This window comes from Haliaeetus albicilla, chromosome 3, assembly GCF_947461875.1.
Source record: "Haliaeetus albicilla chromosome 3, bHalAlb1.1, whole genome shotgun sequence".
NCBI lineage: Eukaryota > Metazoa > Chordata > Aves > Accipitriformes > Accipitridae > Haliaeetus > Haliaeetus albicilla.
In genome coordinates this window covers 76,140,718-76,164,175 of record NC_091485.1, presented here as the reverse complement: position 1 = coordinate 76,164,175, position 23,458 = coordinate 76,140,718, and the positions used below count along the sequence as shown (strand labels likewise).

The window sequence follows — 23,458 nt, the reverse complement described above, 5'->3', positions numbered from 1 at the left end:
AAGTGCTAAAATATTTGGGATTGCGTTTTCTTTTAAAAAATATTGGAATCCCTAACATGTGAATGGCGCAATGTTTTAAAATTCACTGTGTTTAAGGAAAAAGAAAAATAAATGTGTGGCACATCCCATCTTCAATGTGCCTTGCAAAATTTTGTTGGAGACCCTACAGCAAAGCAGTGTCTTTGTACATAGTTATGTTTTCCCCTCAAGAAATTGAGCTTAAGGTATGCCTCAACTAAACCACGTATTTCACAGTTGGAAAAATAGTAATGGGAGAAGAAAGTGGGATGTAGGGTTTTAAATTCCAGGATATTTAGCTTTCCTCCTGTTCTGATAGTGTGACATCACTTCTCTTTAGAGATTAATTTTATGGCAGAAATTAAGGTCTTGAGTCCTTCACTAATGAATAATCACCGAGAAAGCATTGTTTCTGCTGCTGTAGGAGAGCAGATAACACAAGGCTCTGGGTTGATCACAAGGGCAGTGGTTGGGACCCCTAATCCCTGTAGTCTGCTGTCGCAGCGGGAGGGGAGCTGCTGTATCCTTGCTGCCAGAGCTTCCCACGGTGCTTTTGCTGTTGAGGTTGCTCCTGGCTGCAAAGGAGCTACCAAATTTACCCTTACCTGCTGGTGTGGGCTCACCATGGGGGTAATGGAGGGACAAGGGTGATGCTTGGTATTTTCCCTCTATTTTTCCTCTGTCTCTGTGTGCTGTTTTGCTGAGAAGCGGAGGGCTGGTGGGTATCACAGCTCCAGCATCTGAAGCTCATCTGCACGGCTGCCCTGCTCCCGGGAGCTGGCTGGATCAATGCCTCTCACTGGCTTTGACGCTGCACCCCTTGCCCTTCCATTGTATTGCTTATGGTGCAAAATAGTTTCTTGCCCGGTGTATCTTGGGAACTTACTCGAGATCCCTCCTGAGGCAGTTCGCGATGAGATGGTAAGTTCCCAAGGCTTTTTCAGCCTGCAGAGCCTGTTCTGGGGATGCAGAGTGAAGGTGCTGGGCTCAGTGGGTCAGTGACTATCTTGGCAAGGCTTAGCGAGTCATTGGCTTACGGTGCGGATGAGAAAATGTCCATCTTCCTTGGTGTGCTGTTGTTAAACTGCTCTTTGGTAGTGCTGCGTATGCCTCCGGTTTACCTGCAGTTAGGTAGTTTTGGGGCAGGACAGCTGCAGCCAGCTCCTTGCATGCTGGAAAAGTTTCCTGCCTCTGTTGCGGTTGTAAGATTTCCTTTTCTCCTAATAGTCCTTGATAACTTAAGCTGCACATTTCCATTTCCCACATATTTCAGATATAAAGAGGTGAGGAGTTTGCCATGGATTTGTGTTATTGCTGCTGTTGTCTGGATTCTTTTCGGCTTATATTTATCATCCTGATAATAGAGTTGTCCTGAAGCCACACATTGCATTTTAGAATAGAATAGTTCAGCTGGAAGGAACCTACAGTGATCATCTAGTCCAACTGTCTGACTGCTTCAGGGCTGACTAAAAGTTAAAGCAAATTATTAAGGGCATTGTTCAAATCCCTTTTAAACACTGACAGGCTTGGGGCATCAACCACCTCTCTAGGAAGCCTGTTCCAGTGTTTGACCACCCTCTCAGTAAAGACATGCTTCCTAATATCCAGTCTAAACCTCCCCTGATACAACTTTGACCCATTCCCATGTGTGCTCTCACTGGATCCCAGGGAGAAGAGCTCAGCATCTCCCTCTCCCCTTCCCCTCCTCAGGAAGCTGTAGAGAGCAATGAGATTGCTCATTAGTCTCCTTTTCTCCCAACTAAACAAGCCCAAAGTCCTCAGCTGCTCCTCACAGGATGTGCCTTCCAGCCCTCTCACCAGCTTTGTTGCCCTCCTCTGGATGCATTCAAGTACCTGAACATCCTCCTTAAATTGTGGGGCCCAGAACTGCACACAATATTCAAGGTGAGGCCGCACCAAAGCTAAATCTTAGTCCACCTAGTCAGCAGTTGGACTAGATGATCATTGTAGGTCTCTTCCAACTGGAACTCTTCCTCCTCCTTCTTTCTTCTTTCTTCCTCCTTTCTTCCTCTTTCTTCCTTCCTCCTTCTTATTATCAATACAGCGGGATAATCACCTCTTCTGACCAGCTGGTTCTACTGTGTTTGATGCACCCCAGAACGCGGTTTGCCCTCTTGGCCGCCAGGGCACACGTACTGAGCCTGCTGTCAGCCAGCACCCCCAGATCCCTTTCTGCAGGGCTGCTTTCCAGCCACTTCTCTCCCAATTTATACTTGTGTCCAGCATTACTCTGTCCTATGTGCAGAATCTGACATTTGTTCTCCTTAAATTTCATGCCATTGGTGATTGCCCAATGCTCCAATCTATCTAAATCCCTCTGGTAGGCCTCTTGACCTCAAAAGAGTCAACAGCACCTCCCAGTTTGGTATTATCAGCAAATTTGCTAATGATGCGTTCAACTTCTACATGTAGATCATTGATAAGAATATTGAACGCAACCGGCTCTAGGACTGAGCCCTGAGGAACACCACTGGTGACCAGTCGCCAGCCAGATGTAGCCCTGTTCACTACAACCCTTTGAGCCCTGCCCTTCAGCCAGTTCTTCCCCCTGTGCACCATGTACCTGCTCATCCCACAGCTGGACAACTTGTCCGGAAGGATGCTGTGAGGGACAGTATCCCTTACTAAAATCTAGAAGAACTACATGCACCACCTTCCCTTCATCCATGAGGTGCGTGACGATATCGTAGAAGGGTATCAAATTGGTTAGGACACTGTCTTGCTGGGGCTTTACAAAAAGGAGCTGCGAGGGGCTCGCTCCATGCCTCAATGCTGGTCACCCCAACCTCCATGTGCTCTTGCCTAACCCTGCAATGTCCTGCTTAATCCTTTGCTTCCACACTGCTTGTTAACGTTTTGGTTAATGCTGCATGGTGCAGGGCAGCTTCCCAACCTGTTTTGCAGGTGTGCTCGCAAACAAGGATGCTCCTCATCTCTGAGCGTGCTGGGAGAGCAAGGTAAGCTAGCAACCAGGTGGTCTTGGGTCAGAGACAGCTTTCCCGTGGAAAAGAGGGAGATTTGGTCCCGTGCCATCCCAGAGCATCACAGCACGTGGGTGATTTTCCTGCTGCTGCAAGTGCCTGCTGCTGTAGCATGGGTTTGCTCTGGGTAGCAGGTGAGCGGCAGTTTCGTTCTGGGAGCTGAGGAAGAGATAACGATGGTTTTTGCTGAATCTTTACTTCCAGGCCTGGAGCAAATCCCGTGGCAAGGGTGTTTGTGGGATTCATCTTTGTGTTAGAAAGTGTTTGCTTTCAGAATACCCTTCGGCAGAGATTTTCAGTTCTTTTTGGAGCTGCTTTTGGTTTCGAAAATGTTTTTTAGATCCCTGCTAACATCAGAGCCTGTATCAGGAGTTATGGCATGCTTGTGGCGTCCTTTGCACATGTACTAATAGTCCTTAGCCCTTTATTTTTCTTCCTAATGGCTGTCTTTGATAAAGCAATCCAGTTTTTTCAGAGGTTTTTGGCCTCTGCTTTGCTTTTTTTCTTAGTGGACTCGTCATGACTGAGTTAAAAGGGCCCCTTAGGGTGGCCCTGCTGCATTGCTTCACATCCCTGAGGTTTCCTCCAGAGCTGGGGACAATACCGGCATCGTATCAAAGGTACAGCTTCTGCTCCCCAATTTGCATTCGTTCCCGCTCTCGTCTCGCTTCCAAGTGCTGGAAGATCAATGTACCTGTCACTCACTGCTTCCCCGGCTCGCCTCGGATAGGGGTTTAATAGCAGCAGTGGCAGCAGCTCGGCGTTGAGCTGCTGGTGGTCCAGTGTGCCCCAGCAGAGACTCATGCACAGGAAGGTTTGTGGTGGCTGATAATGGAGGGTTGGAGACCCAGTAGGTCCCAGGTCATGTCATGGCCTGTAGCACCGATTACTTTAGTTTTTTTCCTATTCCTGTGCCCATATCGGAAGCTTTTTCTATCCTATACCTTTTTCCAAAAGCTGCAATAATTTCTTGAATTTGGGAATCTGCACTCCTGAAATTACCCTTGCTTATTTAACTTTCTTTTTCCCAGCAGTAGGTGGACAGGATTTACACCACCAATATTGTGGTTTCCCTAATCCACCTTGAGCAGCATCATCTTCCCTTGCCGCATGGACTTGCACGCTTGCTCGTTAGGGCTTGGCTGGCTGACGATGCTGGCCCGTCCCTGGAGAGCTGCTGTAACAGCACAGTCACGCAGAAATAAATGGCTCAGGGTGCGGCGTTCCCCACTGCCTGTGTGATTGTAGGACTGAGACTGTTGGACCTGGTTCGATTGAGAAGCATGCAAAGTTAGCTAATATCTGTCTCCGCTCATTTTCTGGCAGAAGTGGAGGATTTAAATTTAATGAGAGCTTATAAGGATGAAGTATTTGGAGTAAATAACAGCAGGTCAATATTCTCCCTCCCCATTTTTCTTGCCATGGGGGTAAATACATCTTTTTACAAAAGGTTTTACTTTTTTTGTTGAAACTTCTTTGCAAGTGATCTTAATTCTCCATTTTGTATTGGGGTTGGAAAAAAGCTATCACTTTTAAATGTTAAAACTTCATTCATTTTGGGGAGACACAGAATAGAAAGAAAAGGCAATCTGGAATGGTTGGAGAATATAAAAGTTTAAGGTGTAATGGTGCTTATATATTTTAAGGATGCCAGAAAGCAATTCAGACCTCATGTTGTTTCCAACTCTCCCACAAACCTCCCAGGAGCCAGCCCTGTTTTTGCTCTCCCTGCTTCAGCTTCCCTGGGGGTTGATTCTGGGTACCTCTCGCAGCAAAATAAGAGCAGAAATAAGGATCCTCGTAACCATGTTGCATTGAACCCCTTTCCTAAAGGATGAGTGCATTCATCCCAAAGGATGGGTCCTGGATCCCATCTGCTCGGAGCGCTGTGGCAAGAGGTTTTGGGAGGAAATTGCCCATCTCAGGGTCAGCATTGGAGTTTGCACCAGGATTTTTTCCGCGGGCACAGTAGGTGCAAGTGGTGCCTGGGGGATACACGGCTCTGAATAAAGCACCAACCTCAGCAGCGTGCGACCCGTTGCGATGGGCACGGGCTGCAAGCCCTGGCTGATAAATGATGCTCATATCCCATTCAAATATGATGCAAGCAGTTTTTTTGTAGTTTGTCTTCCATTGCGGTAGTAAAGTTTTTAATTAGGAAAGCTAATGAGATCGATTAGTCATTAGAACTGACCTCTGGATCTCTGCGAGGAGTGTGCATGTGTGCGCTGGGCTGATAACGGGGGACGCTGGGGTATTGTTTGTAATAAAAGCGTAAAGTGTTTGATTTGAGTGAAATGTGCCACGGGGAATACATCATGCGGAGAAAAAAAATTACAACCCTGGGAGCCTGTAATGAAGGGAATTAAACCAACATCCTATCTAAATAACATGATTATCTACACAAAACCCCTCAGCTAGCAAGTAATAATAGAAAACTGAGCTCTTCGGAGAGTCTCTTTCAGGAGGTGGTTAATGCTGGAGCCGTGCACGCAGGCACTTTCAGAAGAGCAGCTTCGGCATGAATACACCATCCAATTACCGCTGGGGAATAGAGTTTACCAGGTGCCAGCCCGTTTGTGCAAGGAAGGGGGGGGACGCCTGCAAGCCGCAACAATTTAGGACCTGTATTTCTTGTGTGAGCGTGAGGCAGGGGACGATGTCAGGCAGGAGTTTGATGAGGTTCTGGGTTGATTAGTGGCAGCTAGAGCTTGTGTAGGGGCAAAAAAAAAAAAAAAAAATCGTTAATAGCGTATTCAACAAATTCCCAGCTTAATAATTTTGTAAGGTCGGAGTGGCGGAGGGAAAGGGTCAGCTTGTGCTGTTGCTGTTCAGGGAGGATGCGGGGTTGTGGATCTCATCCCTTCCCCAGTGCGAAAGAGCTGCTTTGTGTACATGGTTGATGCCATATCGTGAGAGGCTGGGTACATCCACGCCTCCTGGGTGACAAGGCGATCTTGTAGTTGGCCAGCCAGTTCACCACCCCTCACGGTAGCTGGGATTTCATCGTGTGTGTGCAGTGTTGGGCCATGCAGGGGTTTGCACGTCTGTCCTCTTGTTATTCCCATTTTGCAATCCTAAATACAGTTCTCTGAAGCAAAATGCTCCAACTTTGCCAGTGCTTGCGAGCAATTATAATTGTAATTAGGGCATGAACCTTGCAAAGGGCTTTAAAAAGCCATGCGATGGTGCAGTTGCTGCCCTGAAGAATTTAGTCTGGCACAAAAAGTCCCAGGACAGGAAAACAGTGATGAAAACATGTTTGCTTTCTGTCTTATTTCCTCTTTCTTTTCTTGCCTCACCACTAAAGCAATGGGTGTCTGCAATTCCTCTGGTCATCAAATCATAGAATGGTTTGGGCTAGAAGGAACCTTTGAAGATCCTCTAGTCCAACCCCCCTTCCATGGGCAGGGACATCTCCCACTAGACCAGGTCGCTCAAAGCTCCATCCAACCTGGCCTTGAACACTTTCAAGGATGGGACATCCACAGTTTGTCTGGGCAACCTGGTCCAGTGCCTCACAACCCTCACAGTAAAGAATTTCTTCCTTATGTCCAATCTGAACCTATCCTCTTTCTGTTTAAAACCGTTGCCCCTTGTCCTGTCACTACATGCCCTGGTAAAAAGTCTCTCTCTGTCTTTCTTATAAGCCCCCTTTCTATATTGAAAGGCCACAAGAAGGTCTCCCTGGAGCCTTCTCTTCTCCAGGCTGAACAACCCCAACCCTCTCAGCCTTTCTCCATAGCAGAGGTGTTCCAGCCCTTGGACCATTTCCGTGTCCCTCCTCTGGACCCGCTCCAAGAGGTCCATGTCCTTCTTATGTTGGGCACCCCAGAGCTGGATGTGGTGCTCCAGGGGGGTCTCACCAGAGTGGAGCAGAGGGGGAGAATCCCCTCCCTCGAAATACTGGTAACGCTACTTTGGATGCAGCCCAGGAGATGATTGGCTTTCTGGGCTGCGAGTGCACTTTGCTGGTTCATGTTCCATTTGTCACCCACCAGTATCCTGAAGTCCTTCTCCACAGGGCTGCTCTCCATCCCTTCATCCCCCAGAATTTACTGATACTGGGGATTGCCCCGACCCAGATGCAGGACCTTGCACTTGGCCCTGTTGAACTTCATGAGGTTGACATGGGCCCACAAAACATCCGGTTTTATTTTAGTTTCTTTTAATTTAATTTTTATTCCAAATCACCAGAAGCTCTTTAAGTTACTGGCATTAACTTCCTGGCTCTTCAGTTTGCTCAACATTTACCGGTTGACTTAACGCACCCTTACTTGGAGCGTACTTTGTAGCGCTGCCGGTTTTATAGATGCTGGCTGGTTAACAGCAGCATGCTGGTCTTGAAAGCATCATCAAAAGTCTGCTGCTTACTGCGACGCTGCAGAAAATAATTTGCATGCAGGCATTATTTGGATGCATTAATTAAGCAGGGGTCCCGCATAGGAGTTGGAAGGATGTATAAGCATCTCTCTTAAAATAACACTTTGGTGCGAGGATCTGGCTTCATGCATGGCGCAAACAGGGGTTGGAGGTCCCATATGCTGTGGTGTGGGCAAGTGCAATGCCAACTTAGAGCTGGCTGGGCTATTTATACCAAATGCCTTCCAAATTTTATTGCAGCCATATAAAAGAGATTATTTGCATGGTGTCGTGAGCGTGCTCGGGGCTTTATAGGCAGTGTTGAAGGCTGTGAATCCCTCCATACGCTCCTTGCTCGGTCATCATTTATCTTACAGTATAGTATCAAGGAGCGTTGCGATCGTCGTCTTTATTATGAAAAATTCCAGTGATTTATCTGTTGTGGCAGAGCCTGGTTTTCTCCTCCCCCCATCGGAAGTTGTAACTCTCTGGCTGAGTTTGGGAGTGGAAATTCATGCTACGGGCTGCCTGATCCCTCCTGAACCCAACGCAAGATGCTGGCTTGCTTGGGAATGCACAAGAAGGAAAATATTCTCCATATTAAACTGTAAAGGCACGGATTGCCATTACCACTGCTGCAGGGAGATGGGGAAACTGTTCCCTCCGCTCTAGGGAATGAGATCAGCTCTAAAATGCATTTCCCTATTTTTCTTGTTTCGATATCGATCCAGCATCCTGAGATTACCAGTTTACCTGGAATCAACCTTACTCTCCCTTCTCTCGCAGACACAAACATGGGGACGGGTACAACATTTTCAGGGGAAATAATGATTCTGCTTTTCCCCTCTCAACCTTGCAATAATTTTAATTAGAGTATCTCCAAGAAAAACAGCCGGCCCTTTAAATCAGTTATAAAACCAGAAGACTTAGTCTCAGCATGTAGTGTCAGCTTTAATTATCTGGGCAGTTATAGCTGTATGTTATAAAAGTCAGGCAATTAGATGCATTCCTTAAAGCCGTGAAAAAAATTGCTAGCTATCAAGTGGAGGAAAACCAGAGTCAAACATATAACTGTTAATTGCATGAAACATTCAGCAGAATAAACTGGTGTGTAGATCATCCTGCAAAATATGATGAAAACGGGAGTGATTAAATGTGTAATTCTGTTTCCAATGTAGATATTGGGGGTCAAGGTACTAGTGAATGCATGATTCACCTGGTAGAGTTTTGCTGCCAGGCTGGTAAAGCCAAACACCCCCAAGCTCATCAGAGCCTTTCTGTTACCGTGAACCATGGTGGTCCCATGCCTGATACACCCCGGGGGTCTTTTGCCCCTTTTGTGGGTGCTAAAGAGTTGGGTGTAGGACCTACACTGGTGAGGTCCCTTCTGTCCCATGCACACCTGAATTTCAAGCTCTTTTTTCCATTTGCTTTCTCGTAGGAGCAAACTTGCACTTCATAAGGAACCCCCCAGCCAACAAGGTGATAAAGACACGCTACAGGATAGTGAAGAAGAATGTGGTGTCTCCAGCCTTATCGTCCTTCAGCAGCCCAGTTCCCAACTGGAAGACGAGACGCCCCGTGACATCCAGGTAATGCTTCCATCCCTTGAATGCAGCTGGTTGGGACACGAGAGCCGAGGGAGCTCCCACGTTGGCTCCGTGTTATTACTGTTACGTGTTTGTTGCTTAATTTCTCTATTTGTTTAGCTGCTTCTACGCAGTTTATTGACTTAAAGTGTAAAATCGTATTAGTAATCACATTAGCCCGAGTCGGCGGCCAACAGCTTACCGCAGTCTGTGGCTTCATATTTATTCCCTGTTTGAATTAATTGTTTCCATGAAGCAGTTAAATAAGCTGTAAGGAAGATGAATAAACGCACACAGCTTTTTACATCAGACCTAAGTAAACTTGCTGCTTCTTTTGGAGATAGACATGGCCTCTTAATTAGGAATGGTCAAGCCTGCTAACGAGGCCAGACCTTCCCTTTATAACATTATTGTGTATGTTGGTGCTACAGAGGAGCTTACTGAAAGCGTGTTGGAGGCAGATGCCCCAAACCTACACCAGGAGATAGGTGCAGGCACAGACTTGCTTATTCCTGGGTTATCTGGGCGGGTGGACCATAAGCCGGGCCCTGTAGCAAATAATTTGGCGTGCCAGCACCCGTCTGAAGAAGGGTGTCACCAAAGGATGGTGCCGAACCCTTGAGTCTGAGTCTTCCTTAAATCAGCTGTGCTGACATCTGTATTTCAGCTACGAGCGAGCTGCAGCCGCCTTAGCTGGTGGAGATGTTACCAGGGAACATCTCGGAGACCAAGACAAAGCCTGCAACTTGTGTATAAGCAGAAGGGTCGTTACGGTAATTGATGCTCTAAGAAGAGGCGCTATTAGAACTGATATTTTTGGTTATAACCCAGATTCTGGCTATTCTTAGGCTGAGAATGACTTCTCCTCCCCTTGACATGCTGGTTCGCCAGTCTTGCAGGCAATATTTTGGGCAAAGAGAGCCTGCTCTGCTCTGCTATGGGCTTGTTCGTTTTATTATTTATTCCAGTGTAGCAAACCCGAGGAGCTAGGGGATGCTGCGGACTGTCCCCCACCATTGGCTCCGCCGGCAGAGCAGAGACACGGGCCGGCATCAACACCCTGCTCCAGGTGGTTTCTTCCAAAAGTTATTTCCCCCCACCAATGCCCCAAGGGTTGACGACTTTTGTGGTGGGTGCTGCGGAGAAACAAAGATTGCGGTGATTGTTTTTAAAGCCTAACTTCACCTGATTTTTCCCTACTAAGTGAATTTGGCTTTGAGTTTCACAAATATTGGTATCTGAAGGGAAGGTTGGTTTTGGAGGACTTCAGGGTGATGAGGCAAAGTACCAGGTAAACAGAGAGATTTAAAAAGGTGTTTATTTTCAACCTATTTTTTAAAATATAAAATTAGATCTATTATTTTGTCTGTTTTTTCAAGCAATTAGTAGAGAAACTCTGGCCTCCGTTTCAAAGTGCTGCTTCTTGAATGGAAACAGTGGGATCCTTTTGGGCTAATGGCTGATTTCCACCCAATTTTTTTTTCAGTCAATCTTACCTGCTCTGCCTCCTCCTTTTTCTTCACCTTCTACTTTTGCCTTTGATGTTTTCCTACCTGCACATCATGCCCTTTTATCCAGTCCAGAGATCCACATGTCTCCTCTTACTGCCCCCCAAAAGTGGCTGGTTTGCCTCCTTCAATTAGTGCTCCCCTTGTAGGTGCCACCTCCATTTGCACGTCCTTGGGGCCAACTTCTTGCATTTCCCTTTCCACAAACAAACCACATATTCTTTTTCTTGCTCCCTTATCCTACTTTTTCACTGAATCAAGGCTGCATGTGTGTGCATCCTACCTGCCCGTGAGAGTTCTTGCTTGCTCACTGCTCTTAGGCTATGATAGAAAGCCAGACTATCAAATGATTAATTGTTGCATTTCTTCTCTGGCCCCAAAAGCAGCTTTTTAAAAACATTATTATTAATATTTCAAAGTGTGGCTTTTGCATTGTGAATGTATAAGTATGTTACAGTAGAATCTTAAATTGTATTGCTTCTTAGAGGTTCATAATTTGCTGCTGATAATTATGGTGCCTGGTATTTTGCGTGCAAACGAAGACTTTTTTCTCGTGGCTTTTCATCTCCTGTTTCCTCCTGCAGTGTTGGTGTAATGCTGACTCTGGTTTTGGTCACTCCCGTAGCTACAGTCATTGCTGTGCTACTCAAATTGCCCCTAATGAGTGCATTTACATCCACATCAACATGAGTCTTGCCCTTTCCCATCCCCAGCTCAGTTCGCTGCTTTTTTGGTCCTGAACCAGCTGTTTTGAGCAAATCCTCCTCTTTTTATTTAGGTGGAAACAGCTGCTGCTCTCTGTTCCTGGTAGAGGCAGTCCCGTTCAAATGACCCTTCTCCCTCCGTCACTGCCCTCGCTGCAAATCCTGCTCATCTGTTGGAGAAAAGATTGATTTTTGTTTCTAGTTTTTGTGACGGTGAAATGTTCTGCAACGGATCTGTGCAAAGCTGCTGCTTTACTGTCTCTCTGCCGTTACTGCGCCTCAGCCAGGACCTTGAAAGAGAATATGTGAGGCAGGCAAGGCTTGCCCTGCTCTGTAATCACCCCAGTTTTATTCCTGGGAGGGGAATTTGTGTCTTGTACCTGCTGTCTGTTGGTGGATTTGGTTCTACAATGGCTTTCCCAGCTGGTGAAACTTGATGATGTTTTCACCACTTGATGCTCTTTATAGCAAGAATCATTGTGTCATACTGTGACATGACGCTGCCCAAAACTATTATCCCATTGATGTACGAGCCCGACTTGTGAAACTCTTTCAGGTGCAAGTGGTAAGGGAGGGAGAGAGAGGCTTATTTGTAGCCGTATCGAATTTAATCTGCTGCCCCTTGATGAAGTGCAGATGCGTGTGTTTAATCCCATGCTGTAATAGATGACTAACTTGGTTGCCCAGATTGGTGGTTGATGCCCCATCCCTGGAAAATTTTGGGCTGGACGGGGGCTCTGAGCAACCTGATCTAGTTGAAGATGTCCCTGCTTATTGCAGGGGGGTTTGACTAGATGACCTATGAAGGTCCCTTCCAACTCAAACCCTTCTGTGATTCTATGAACTTCAGCCTTAGTTAATAGAAAAGAACTTGTGCTCCGACTATTTGGCTCAGGTTCTTCTGTCGCAGCTTGTTACTCCAGATCTGGATGGTTGATGGATGGAGGACCTGCAGTAAGAGCCGAGGAAGGCAGGAGCTTCAGGCAGGGGATTCAGGCAAGGTTAGAGCAGCAGTCTCTGGCTGCTGGGTGGTAAGTGTTTCTCAACCAAGCAGGGATTTTGCGGAGGAGCAACCTGTTCATGCCGCCGCGATTGGCTGAGAGCTCCCACTTGTAGAATAATTTTATCTGTATTAATCTCTGACTTCATTAAATGATGTAGTTTAGATCTTACAGCTGTTGCAGACAAATCTTGATAAATGCCATCAGCAAATTAAAACAATTATATTTTAAAGAAGCAATAAATCTCTTACTTAGTCTCCCTATTACCTTCGTTCTGTGTGATCAATCATCTGGACTGTCTGGAGGAAGCACATGGCAAATGCTTCTCCTATAGTTTTTCATGTTTTTTTTTTCTCCATCGTTCATAGCATCCTCTTGGATCTGTAACAAGCAATGAGCCAGGAGCTGCTTTCTTGCTGCTTTGCTTTGCTTTTGCCAAAACTATGGGCAGCTTTGGTGGTGGCGGGACATGCTGTGCATGCCTGCAGCACTGGTTTAGTCACCTCCTCATTTTTATCCTTTGGTGTGTGTCATACTGAATGGTCAACTATTTATTTTTAATATCCTTTTCACCTTAAGCCAGAAGTGTGATGTTAAAAGGCTGGTGGTGCTGCAGTCAAGTGCTGCTCCCAAACTGGTTTCTAGCTGAGGCTAAGGGGAAGTTCCTACTATAAAATCCAGGTTTTGGGCAGTACAAAGGTGATGTGCAGGGGTTTTACATGACCACTGATCTTTTCAGATGTAATACACTGCCTTAATAAACTTTAGGCAGGAGCTGTGTTCTTGTCCATCTTGTGAACTTGCTGTCAGTAAAGAAGTTTATGATATTCCCTCCTCTCTTTTTGGGTATCTGTGCTGCAGTTTGCAGCAAGAAACGTTGCTGGGGCATCCAGGACGTTGCCTTCATTGTCGATAAACTCCCCCAAATCAGCAGGCTAAGATGAAGAGGGACGTGTCTTTGGGAAATGAGTGACAGGAAGAGTCGCTGCAGGTCTGGAGGTACCCGCTGCTAATCCCTTGGTGATGAGTTGCGTTCTCCCCTTATTGCTAGGTTGCATTAAACTTCGCCCTGCTGCTGACTTTTCTTAGAGGCGATAGATGGGAGTATATTTTAAATTAATTTTACTACACTTTTTGTAATATTTTTGTTTTAAATAGATTTATAAGCAACTTGGGGGCTATTTCTCCAAATTTATGAAGATAATTTTCACTCTCTTGATAAGGTTAAATTTACACCTGCTATTTCCATATTAATTCACATTGCTAAGTGGATCTAATTTTCTTCCGTTCTTCTATCTAGCGAGTGTGGCCTTTCCTAATGCAATTTCCCCCTCACTAAATCACTGTGATCGGGAGTCATGATCGAGTTAAATTAACTTAAATTAATTTACTTAATAAGAGCTCCAGATCATTGTGAATGAGGTTAAGATTTATTGATTCTCCTTTTCACTCCTCCCCCTTATCTCTCTCTGCTTTGCAGGAGCGCAGCTCAGAAGGGCTGTGATTTGCTTGCCTTAAATTTCATTTGCTCCTATTGACATTGCGGTTGGTCATCGCTTAGAAATCGCGGGGGGATGCCCTCTCCCCGTGCAGCCTCTCACCGCTGGGAGAGGGCTGAACGAGTTGCCGCGGAGGAGTTGTGACGGATGAAGCGGTGCGCTGAGCGACGGCGGCGATGCTGCTTCTGCTCCCAGCCTCTTTCTGTGGTTCGCGTGGTGTCAGGAGATGCAGCCACCAGTAAAACCAGGATGCCTGGGTTTCGTAGACCTTGCCCAGAGGCAGCAGAAGCCTTCTGGGGCTGAGGGTGCTGTACGATTGTGGAAACTGCTAGAAAGGTAGGTAGGGTGTTTGCCGTTGTGGCTGGGATCCTCCACCCCAACACACCTTGTCTGGAAGGAGCAGATGAGGGTAATGGCAGGAGGATACTCCTGGCCGTTGCAGATGTCCCCCCTTGCAAAGCCACGTGCTCCACTGCAGGGACAGTCTTCTCGCAAGCGGAGTGGGGCAAATGGGACAAACCCAAATGCCATTGAGTATCCATCCCAAGGCAGCAGTGGGAAATGTCTGTGCCCCTGTACGGGGGATGATGTGCCCGTGATGGGCTCAGCCAGAAACTGCCAAAAGCAACAGAAAGGAGGAAGAGGGTGCACCAACACCTGCAAGAGACCCCAGCTCACCCTCTCATGGAGAGACAGAGCCACTTCAAGACACATTTTCGGGAGCAGAGAGACCTATGCTTAGCAGCTGATGCTGTGTTTATAGACCCCCGATGGGCGAGTTAAACACTGACCCACTTTGAAGAGTTTTCTTCTAAAATACTGATGCATGTGTTTAAAAGAAAAGTAACCTGTCTGCAAATAATAGTCTGGCCCTGATGGAGAAGCTCAGATATTTCCTTCAGAAAACTTAGCAGTGCCTCTTGAGGGACAGTCCTACCCCTCCAGCACTATAAATAAGTAAATAACAAGATAATATAACATTTGTCAGAGAAATGCCTGCTCAGTAGAAAAGAATTGTCAGCAGAGGATACGCTTGTGTGGTTTAGTTTTGTTTTCTTCTTTTCTTTCTGTTTCTTGGCCTGGAGCACATTGAATGGACTAAAATGGAAATGAGAGCCTTCTGGCCTTGACTTGGGTCCTGGCCACCCACTCCCCTGCAAAGCCTTTAGGGTTTTGCGCTGAAAGGTTAAGTGGGTGATGCACTAAGGGGGTGACTTTTCCCCCAAGTCCCACGCCGGGGTGCTGAGCTAATTTCATGCAGTCCCTGCCATCCTCTCCTGGGGAAGCCTTTCAGATTTTCCTTGCTACATGATCCCATTTTGCTGATGTCTTGAGTCCTGTTACATGTTTCCTTGCAGAAGTGAAATAGTAGTTTCACCTCCTTGAGACAATGGTATCGCGTGGTTGGGAAGGATGTTCTCCTTGCCACTCCGTGGTGGAGTATTTTTCGTGTCTGACCGGGGTGAGTGGAGCCACAGGTGCCAGTCTTGGTGTGCTGTCAGCATACAAGTTAACTCTTTCTGCCTAAACCCTTGGGGAAGGGAAAGATGGTTGAACAAATGTCTTGGGTTGCAAGACAGAGGCGTGTGTACCCCAATGGGTGCGTGCCAGCATGGCTTTCCCAGATCAATTGCTAGATCTAATTCCTGCAGAATGCGGAACAGTATGGTTGGCTTGCTGTGAATACTAGTTGCATGGCATGAACATGAAAACTCAATATATCCTGTCTTTTTTGGGGGAGGAGAGCATATCCTTGTGACTTGCCGGGGAAGCTGTCTCTTCCTCTCTATGTACCTCTCATTGTGTTGCAGTCTGGGGCAATGCAGAGCAGCCAAGCCCCTGTTGCACAGCATCTTAAACCCAAGTGTTTCAGTGTGCACCAAGTCGTTTACCATAATCCAAACAGATGGGCAGCAACACGTTAAGCCACAGTAATTCAATAGCTTCTGTGCTTTTTGGTTGCACTCTAAGGCTCCCCAGGAAGTCCATCTGTTCTGGAAATGGGATGGGTTCACCCAACTTTTGTAACATCTCTGGAAACTGTTGAGAAGTGTTTGAGATACGTTGCTGCCTGTTGCTTGTACAACAACCCAACATTGAGTAGCTTTGCCCACGCTGGCAATTACAGAGCCAGAGTGGCCCCTGTGGGCAGTTTATTTGTGTCCAGTTGGGCATGGTTTAGCTCTCATCTCACCTGTCAGCGTTACGGGAAATCTTTTCTCCGCTTGGTGTGCTTTGCTGGTGTCGTGGTTTAACCCCAGCCAGCAACTAAGCACCATGTAGGTGCTGACTCACTTCCCCCCCACCCAGTGGGATGGGAAGAGAACCAGGAGAAAAAAAAAGTAAAACTCATGGGTTGAGATAAGAACAGTTTAATAGGACAGAAAGGAAAAAAATAATAACAATAATAAAGTGACAACAACAACAACAACAATAATAATAATAGGATTGGAATATACAAAGCAAGTGGTGCACAATGCAATAGCTCACCACTTGCCAACCGATGCCCGGTTAGTTCCCCTGCTCCTCCCAGCCCCAGTCCCGCCAGTTTATATACTGGTCATGTCGTCACATAGTATAGAATACCCCTTTGGCCAGTTTGGGTCAGCTGCCCTGGCTGTGTCCCCTCCCAACTTCTTGTGCCCCTCCAGCCTTCTTGCTGGCTGGGCATGAGAAGCTGAAAAATCCTTGACTTGTTGCTAAGTAGTGTATAGACTAACTAAAAACATCAGTGTGTTATCAACATTCTTCTCATACTGAATCCAAGACATAACACTATACCAGCTACTAGAGAGAAAATTAACTCTATCCCAGCCAAACCCAGGACTTTTTTTTTTAAATTCCTGATGTATCTGTGAAAATACAAAATCCAGCAGTGACATACAATGGGATGGAGACCAAAAGGTGCATCGGTTTAGTGATGGGTGGTGGAATTAGAAGCAGGTTAGCAAAGCAGTTTTCAGTGCCAGCTTTGCCCATGGTGTGCTCTGTCTTGGCAGAATCCTTCTCTCTCCATCCCTAACCAACCGTCTCAAAAATCTCTAGGTGGAGAAGCCAGAGGCAAATAAATGACACCTGATTATTTCTCCGTGTTGCTAAGCAGACACTGCTCTGATGTATTTACTCAACATACCTCCAGGAGAAGTCATCAAGCAATTTTGGAGAGCAAAGATGCTGCTCTCCATGTCTCTTCGAGATGATGCACGGTCTGGAGATGTTTGTGCAGTTCTCCAAGAGGAAGACGCGTTAAATCACGGCACGTTCCTGATCCCAGTGGGTCAGTGGTTGGGGTTGAGAGCTGACAGGGGGGGTTGGGACCGTAATGCATGATGGATGGAGCAAATCCTTATTTCTGTGGTGCTGGGGCATCATCTCGAAAGTTGCAGAGAAGATGCAGAAAACTGTTAACGTAGGCTTCTACCGTTGATAATTGCTGAGTGCTCTGACGGGGGGAAGCTTTAATCGAAGTTATCATATATTGTGAGCAGACAGGGATTTTTTTTTTTTTTTTTAAAGATCTCAGCAAAGGCTGTCTTCTCTCCTTGGTCCATTTATTTTTTCTACCAGTCAGTACCTTCGCGTTAGCGGGGAGAAGGGGTCCAAGAGGTTGGATCCTGACCTCCCGCAGACCAGTTTAGAGCACAAACTGGACTGGTGCTGTGGTTGAGATGCTGCTGTTCAAGCTGGGGGGAGCCTGCAAGGACCAGACTGTAATCTTCAGTTTTTTGGGGGGGGTTTCAAGCACAGCTTTATAAGTTATTGATCTTGTTTAGAGGGTGCTCCAGTGGGATTTTGCCTTCTCTTCTCCTGGTGCCGATTGCTCCTGGGTCTCCCCTCACGTAGGCGAAGGATTGTGAGCATCATAACCCTATGGGCAGAGGTTGGGGCACCAGGAGTTAATTCTATTTTATCAAGATGATAAAATACCCCTCCGCCTCCCCAGCTTTTGATGCGTTAATCTGAAAAAGGAGTCGAAATGTGACTAATGTCCTTAAAGTTCCTGTCAATTTTTTTCTTCCCAAATTCATTTGACATGAAAGTGAGAAGTAAACAGAAAGCCTGTGTTTAAGCAGATAACTTGGAAAGCCTTTTCCATCACATTTAAAAACGGCCGTGTCATGGATTCTGCGAATTGGCGGGTTCTATTTTGTTTTATTTTATTTTGTCTGTGTGGTAAATTTTCTTTTAATAATCTCGACGTGGTTTTACGAGGTTTAGGGCTAAGATTTTTTTTGAAGGGATGTTAAACCATTCTCCAAAATGACATCTCATTAAAGTGAAATTCATCTGCCGGGATTGGAGACATTACAGGCAGGAGGAAACTGTGGCTCCCATTTGAAAATACGTTTTTTTTTTTTCTATAGGAAGTACTTTTAATCTTTTTAATGAGGATGGTATGAGATACACAACCCCGTATTGTTTCTGAGAAGCCCTGACATCTGGCCTAGCATAATCCAGTTTCTGTTAGGGACTAGTTTAGAGGCTTTAAAAAACAATGTCGCCTCTTTTGGGCAAAGCTTGGGATTAATCTTTCATATGCTCAGTGCTCCCCCCCTTGCAGAAAGACAGGCACTTTATAACACTCAGTATCCCCCCCCCTTTTTTTTTTTAAGATCTCTTTTTTTCTTTTTTTCTATTTCCCCCTTTCCTTTCCCTTCCTTTCCCCTCCTTTTCCCTCCTTTCCCCTCCTTTCCCCCCTTCCCCCTTCCCCCTCTTTCTCCCTTCCCCCCTTTTTTCCTGTTTTCTTTTTTCCTTTTTTCCTTCTTCCTTTTTCCTTTTTCTTTTTCCTATTTTTCTTCTTTTTTCCTTTTCTTTTTTTTTCCTTTTTCCCCTTTTTTCTCCCCCTCCCCCCCCCTTTTTTTTCCCTTTTTTTCCTCTTTTTTTCCCCTATTGCTTTCTCCCAAAACAGAGCTGACAGCTGGGTGCTTTACCAGCTGACAGGCTGGGCAGCAGATTCAAGATGGGCAGCTTTGCAGTGGGAGCTGGGGGCTGTACCAGCCCACTCCTTGCCCTGGCTGCCCCCCCCCCCCCCCAATCCTCCCAGTCCTCCCAGTCCTGTGCTGTGCTGGGGCAGCCTCGTTTTGCTGCTTTTGCATGAATTCGAGGCTGCCGGCATTGGGGGGAGCATTCCGGTTTCCTCCTCGAAGGGTCGGCCACAGTAATTGAGCTCTACTTTGGAGGAACTAATGAAAACAAAATAAAAACGGGACTCAGAGGTTAACTACCAGCTTTAAATGCATATGAAAATACTTAAGAATAATGGGATTTTCTTTTTTTAATTTTGGTTAATGGAGTAGTCGAGTTTTGAATGGATTCTATTAAAAATAAAACTGTCACATCCGAACCTGGGGAGGCAATGATGGGTTATTTACTCGGCAGGGTGTTGTGTTGATCTTGGAACAGCCCTTCCCTGGAGCCTGGAGCATCCTTCTTTGGGGAGCACACTGTTCCCTAAACCTGGATCTTTTCTTGCTGGGAGATCCTGCAGCTTCATCATGTACTGGATCTGTGTTGGCTATGAGCAGAAAAAGGAGATGCTTGACTAGTTTGGCTGAAAAAAGGGAGAACTTCTGCTTTTTTTTTCCCTCCCTTTCTGAATTAGTGGGGTATAGCTGATAGCCCTCACCTTATGTTATTTGGGGCAAGTGCCTTGCATTTTCTGCAGAGGTATGGAAAATAACCTTTTTTTTTCCTGTGGGCGTAAGGCACCTTGGGATAATCTGGCTTCTTATTTGGCTGCTGAAGCGTGGCTTTAGATCTGTAGCCCAGCTAATGTCTTGCTCTCTGGATTTAGGGAAAAAAATGCAGAAAACCGGGTTTTGGCTATAGGGAGATTGTACAGATGTGGAAATGGTGAGTGTAGTTGAGAATAAAAGCGACATCTTCTTGTTTAGCGTCATCGGGGCATAGTTTTGCTTTTGTAATACTTAAACCCAGCCAAACACAGATGTCTCCAGTAAATTAAAGATATGTAAGAGGTGGTTTCCACCACCAGGCTCTTTCCCAGTGTCCACTGAGAGCCATCCTCCTGGCAAACTGCCAGCCTGGTGCTGGCTTTCTGCCGCATGAGATGTTGAACTTGCTGTACCCTCTTGGCCTGAGATGCCCACGTTGGATGGAAATGAGCTGGAAGCCAACCAGTCCATAGCTTAGATAACATATAAATGGAGGGTCTTCCTTCTCTCTCATTTTTTTTTTCCCTGAAAACAAAGTGTGATGGTACAAAACCACTGTAGAAGAGCACCGTATTGTCCCTCGTGGCAGGCATCAGCTGCATCTTTAGCAGGATATTCATCTGGGTCAGGACAATGTTTCGAAGTTGGTCTCCTGAGCAGAACATCTCCAGTTTCTGGGCTTCAGGTGGCTTCACAGACCAGTCCTGGAGGCTCAAACTCAACCCCTCGTAGATGAAACCAGTCCTGAGGATGTTCTCCAGCTGTTAGTGGGCACTGGGTCATCAAGGCCAGGCAGGAACAAAGCAAAGGATGTGTTTTTGCTGAAATGGGTTTAATTTGTAGTGTGGATGTTGGGTCCTCAGCACCAGGTTACCTCTACAGATCTACTCTGAAGGATCCACACTACTTGCTAGAACAGGTATGGCTGGTGTGGGTCAGCAATGTGGGCACCAGCCTGGGACAAGGAGATTTTGGATCCGTGATGGAGTCTGCGAAAGCCTGGTTGATGCAACCTCTTTCTGTTTTCAGCCTGCCACCTTTCCTCTATCTCCCTGTGAGAATGAATCCTTCATGCTGTGTCCTACTGCAGGCAGAGAGAAGAGGAGGTTCCCTGGGCCAAGCAATTTCCACTGTAAATGTTCATTCAAATCCCAATTCCTAGAGAGCTGAGTGGGCTTGTGAGCATGGCATCGTTCTGCACAAACATGGAGAACTGTATTACACCCGTGATGCTCATTTGACCAAAGGGTTCTATAGAAAAGGATAAACCAAAATGAAACTGAGCTAAAAAAACAAAAAAAAGACTGCAGTTCAGTAAGGCTGCAAGAAGGGCTTGTTTTGAGAAATGCGGGGGAGTAATGGTGGGCTTGGGGCTTTTCACACCAAGCCGACCGTCTCCCAGTTGTATTGTGGTGCTGCACAAGCGTTACCAGCTCCAGGGCTGGACAAGCCAAGGGAAAGATCCCTTAGGGACTAAAATCAGCGCATAGGGCATTGCCTATGTTGTGTAACAGTGCAGATGTGCTCGCAAGTGGTTGCGTCGCTTCTCAATGAGCTGCCGCTCATCAGCAACGTCTTGCTGACTGGCTGCTCCCACCCCGTGGCATATTAAGCTAATATGTTTTACTTAGTGTTTATAATAGGCAGAGAGCACACGCACAGTCGGTTAGTAGAGGATTTGCTGATGAGTGGTAATTCATTAGCTGGGATTTTTTTCCCCCTCTTTTGTGACTGCATCTCCTTGCTTTCAGAGTACAGCAGCTATCAAAGAAAAGCAGAACATCCTTAGCGAGGAGGTTTATACCGATTAAAAGTTAGGAGTTTTCAGCTGCAGATCAGCAGTTTTGAGTCGAGGCTGGATCATCTGGTGCAGGAACTCAGGTGGGAGATGTGAAAGTTTGTGCCCAGGCAACCGTGGAGGCCATCTCCAGCATTGGGGAGCCCATCTTCAGGTGCTGGGATACCAGATTTGAGATGGTCCTCTCCATGCCATGGCTTTGCAGAGGGTTTGCTGCCCCTCTGCACAGTTGGGTCTATGTGTTATCTCCTGGAGCCTCAACCCAGCAGCTCTTGTAACAATGCTTTGGGGTGGCAGTGCTCTTTGCATGATGAAGGCATCAATCGCTCCCTTCCTCTAGGTTATGTCCAAAATACCCTAAACGTGATGGCACGTACGTGACTAGTAGGTCAGAGCTTGCCCTTGCTCTTCATTTACTTGGAGTCCACATTGAGGATCTTGATATGCAGTGCCGAGGTGGAAAAAGCACTTTGAACTCAAATCATTAACTCCCAAGAAAAGCACAGGGAAAGCTTTAGTGGAAAAATGTTTATTACGGATGTTATAATGTTATTTATGGATCAGTATGCAGGTTCTAGGATGGATCCTGGGCAACCAGGGCAGGTGCCACGTGGAAGAAAGCAAAGGGTTGATACCCTCCTTGTCCAGTCTTGGGGACACGTCTCACTCCAGGTCACACAGGGACTGAGCGTGGTGATGCTGGGAATCGAAGCAGGTCTCCAAAGCTCTTTAACCCCTCTCGATGCTTGTTCTCACACTGTCCCAGGACATCTATTTGTTCCCGCCCAGGTGCTCCAGGGTAAAATACCTCATGAGACTACAAGGTTTCAGGTACTGCTGTTCCTTTTGTCCATCCAAATTCCCCGGATGCCAGCTGTAGCTTTAAAAAAAAATACGTATTTTATATGATAGTATTCACCCTTTCTAACCCAGGCTTTAGCAAAAATACATATTTTATATGATAGTATTCACCTTTTCTAACCCAGGCTTCAGCAGCAACTGAGTAGTCTGGCCAGATGAAATCTGCTTGGGGATATAGTTTTCCAAATTGCACACATGCCATATTTAAAACTCATTTTGAAGCAGTTCTGAACCTTTAGAAGTGGTTTTTCTAAGGCTAATAATCCCTCCTAACAGCATCCCATTTTGAGAATATTTTTTCCGGCGCTGGGTATTTACACAGTCACTGATTTTTCACCTGACAGTGACAGCTGCAGGAGTGAGTGATGTATTTAATTTCTAAATTTCTACCCTACTAAGAGATTAGTAATGGCAGAGCTTCTTTTTTTCCACCCCTTTACCCAAATGGGTTTTGCTATGAAGGGTCGTAACTTCTCCAGCCTTTTAGCAGATCGATCCAAGAAGTTTTCCTGTGCAGATTCTGGTGTGAAAGTTGGTATTTAAAAAAAAAAAACACCACGAAAAAAAGGAGAAAGGGGGGAGTGCAGAATGGCTGAATGGCAGCTCCGTGCTGCAGAAATGACCCAAATCACTTCTTATCAGCTCCCGGTGATGGTAAAATTCTGATACCTTTGTTTAAACCTCGCCGTGAGCTGCTGCACTGAGCCGAGTCCAACTGCTGCCGGCATCTGGGCTGCCCGCGCCGGGCTGTGCCCGGGCAGGTCTCGGGGCTCGGGAAAGAGCGAACCGGTTTGCAGGGGCAGAGAGGTCACTTGGCAATCGTTTTCAACTGATTAATTCTTTCCAGGCTAAGTAAACATTTAGTCTTCTTTCAGGCTGAAGGATGGATCCATCTGTTTCTTCCTGGCGTGAGAAAAAAAATAAAATACTCTAAAAAGGCTGGAAAAAACTCCTGGATTAGCGAACGCAGAGGGATGCGCACATCGTGGGTGCTGCTGCTGCTCTGAGCAAACCCTTTGCTGGCAGCAAGCAGGCTGCAGAAAGCAAAGACCAAGTGGATATCTTGCTCTGCCACTTCATTAATCAGCCGTCTGTTAAAAGCACAGCTATTTCCATGTCCTTATAGGCAACAGCTAAGAGGTAAAATGGTTTAATAGGATACGAAAGTCAAGTCTGGAGGATGGTGTGGGGCTGGCTTGCAAGCGGGACTGACCCTTCATAAATAGGATCTCTGAGGGCTTTGCTGGGCAGCAACAGCCGTTCTCCGGGGGCTGGAAAGTGCTTCATGCAATGGGGGGAAAGAACAGAGGAGAAAGATGCTGTGGTACCCACAGCAGCAGGCTTACGCATCTCTCCCGGCATAGGTCAGGTGTGTTTTGCCCTTGGGCTGAGATAATGAATATTTCCAGTTGAGTTTAAGTGTATGTTGCACTCAATATGG

General features: G+C 46.3%; 1 protein-coding gene across 1 annotated transcript in view; it reads left to right on the top strand.

The window, feature by feature from the left end:
• The window catches only part of ZC3H3 (zinc finger CCCH-type containing 3), a 179,321-nt gene that overhangs the window by 68,220 nt on the left and 87,643 nt on the right, over positions 1-23,458 (top strand). The window contains exon 4 of the mRNA XM_069780176.1: positions 8,824-8,974. Within this exon, the coding sequence (XP_069636277.1) occupies positions 8,824-8,974 (151 nt within the window). The remainder of the gene's footprint in view (positions 1-8,823; positions 8,975-23,458) is intronic.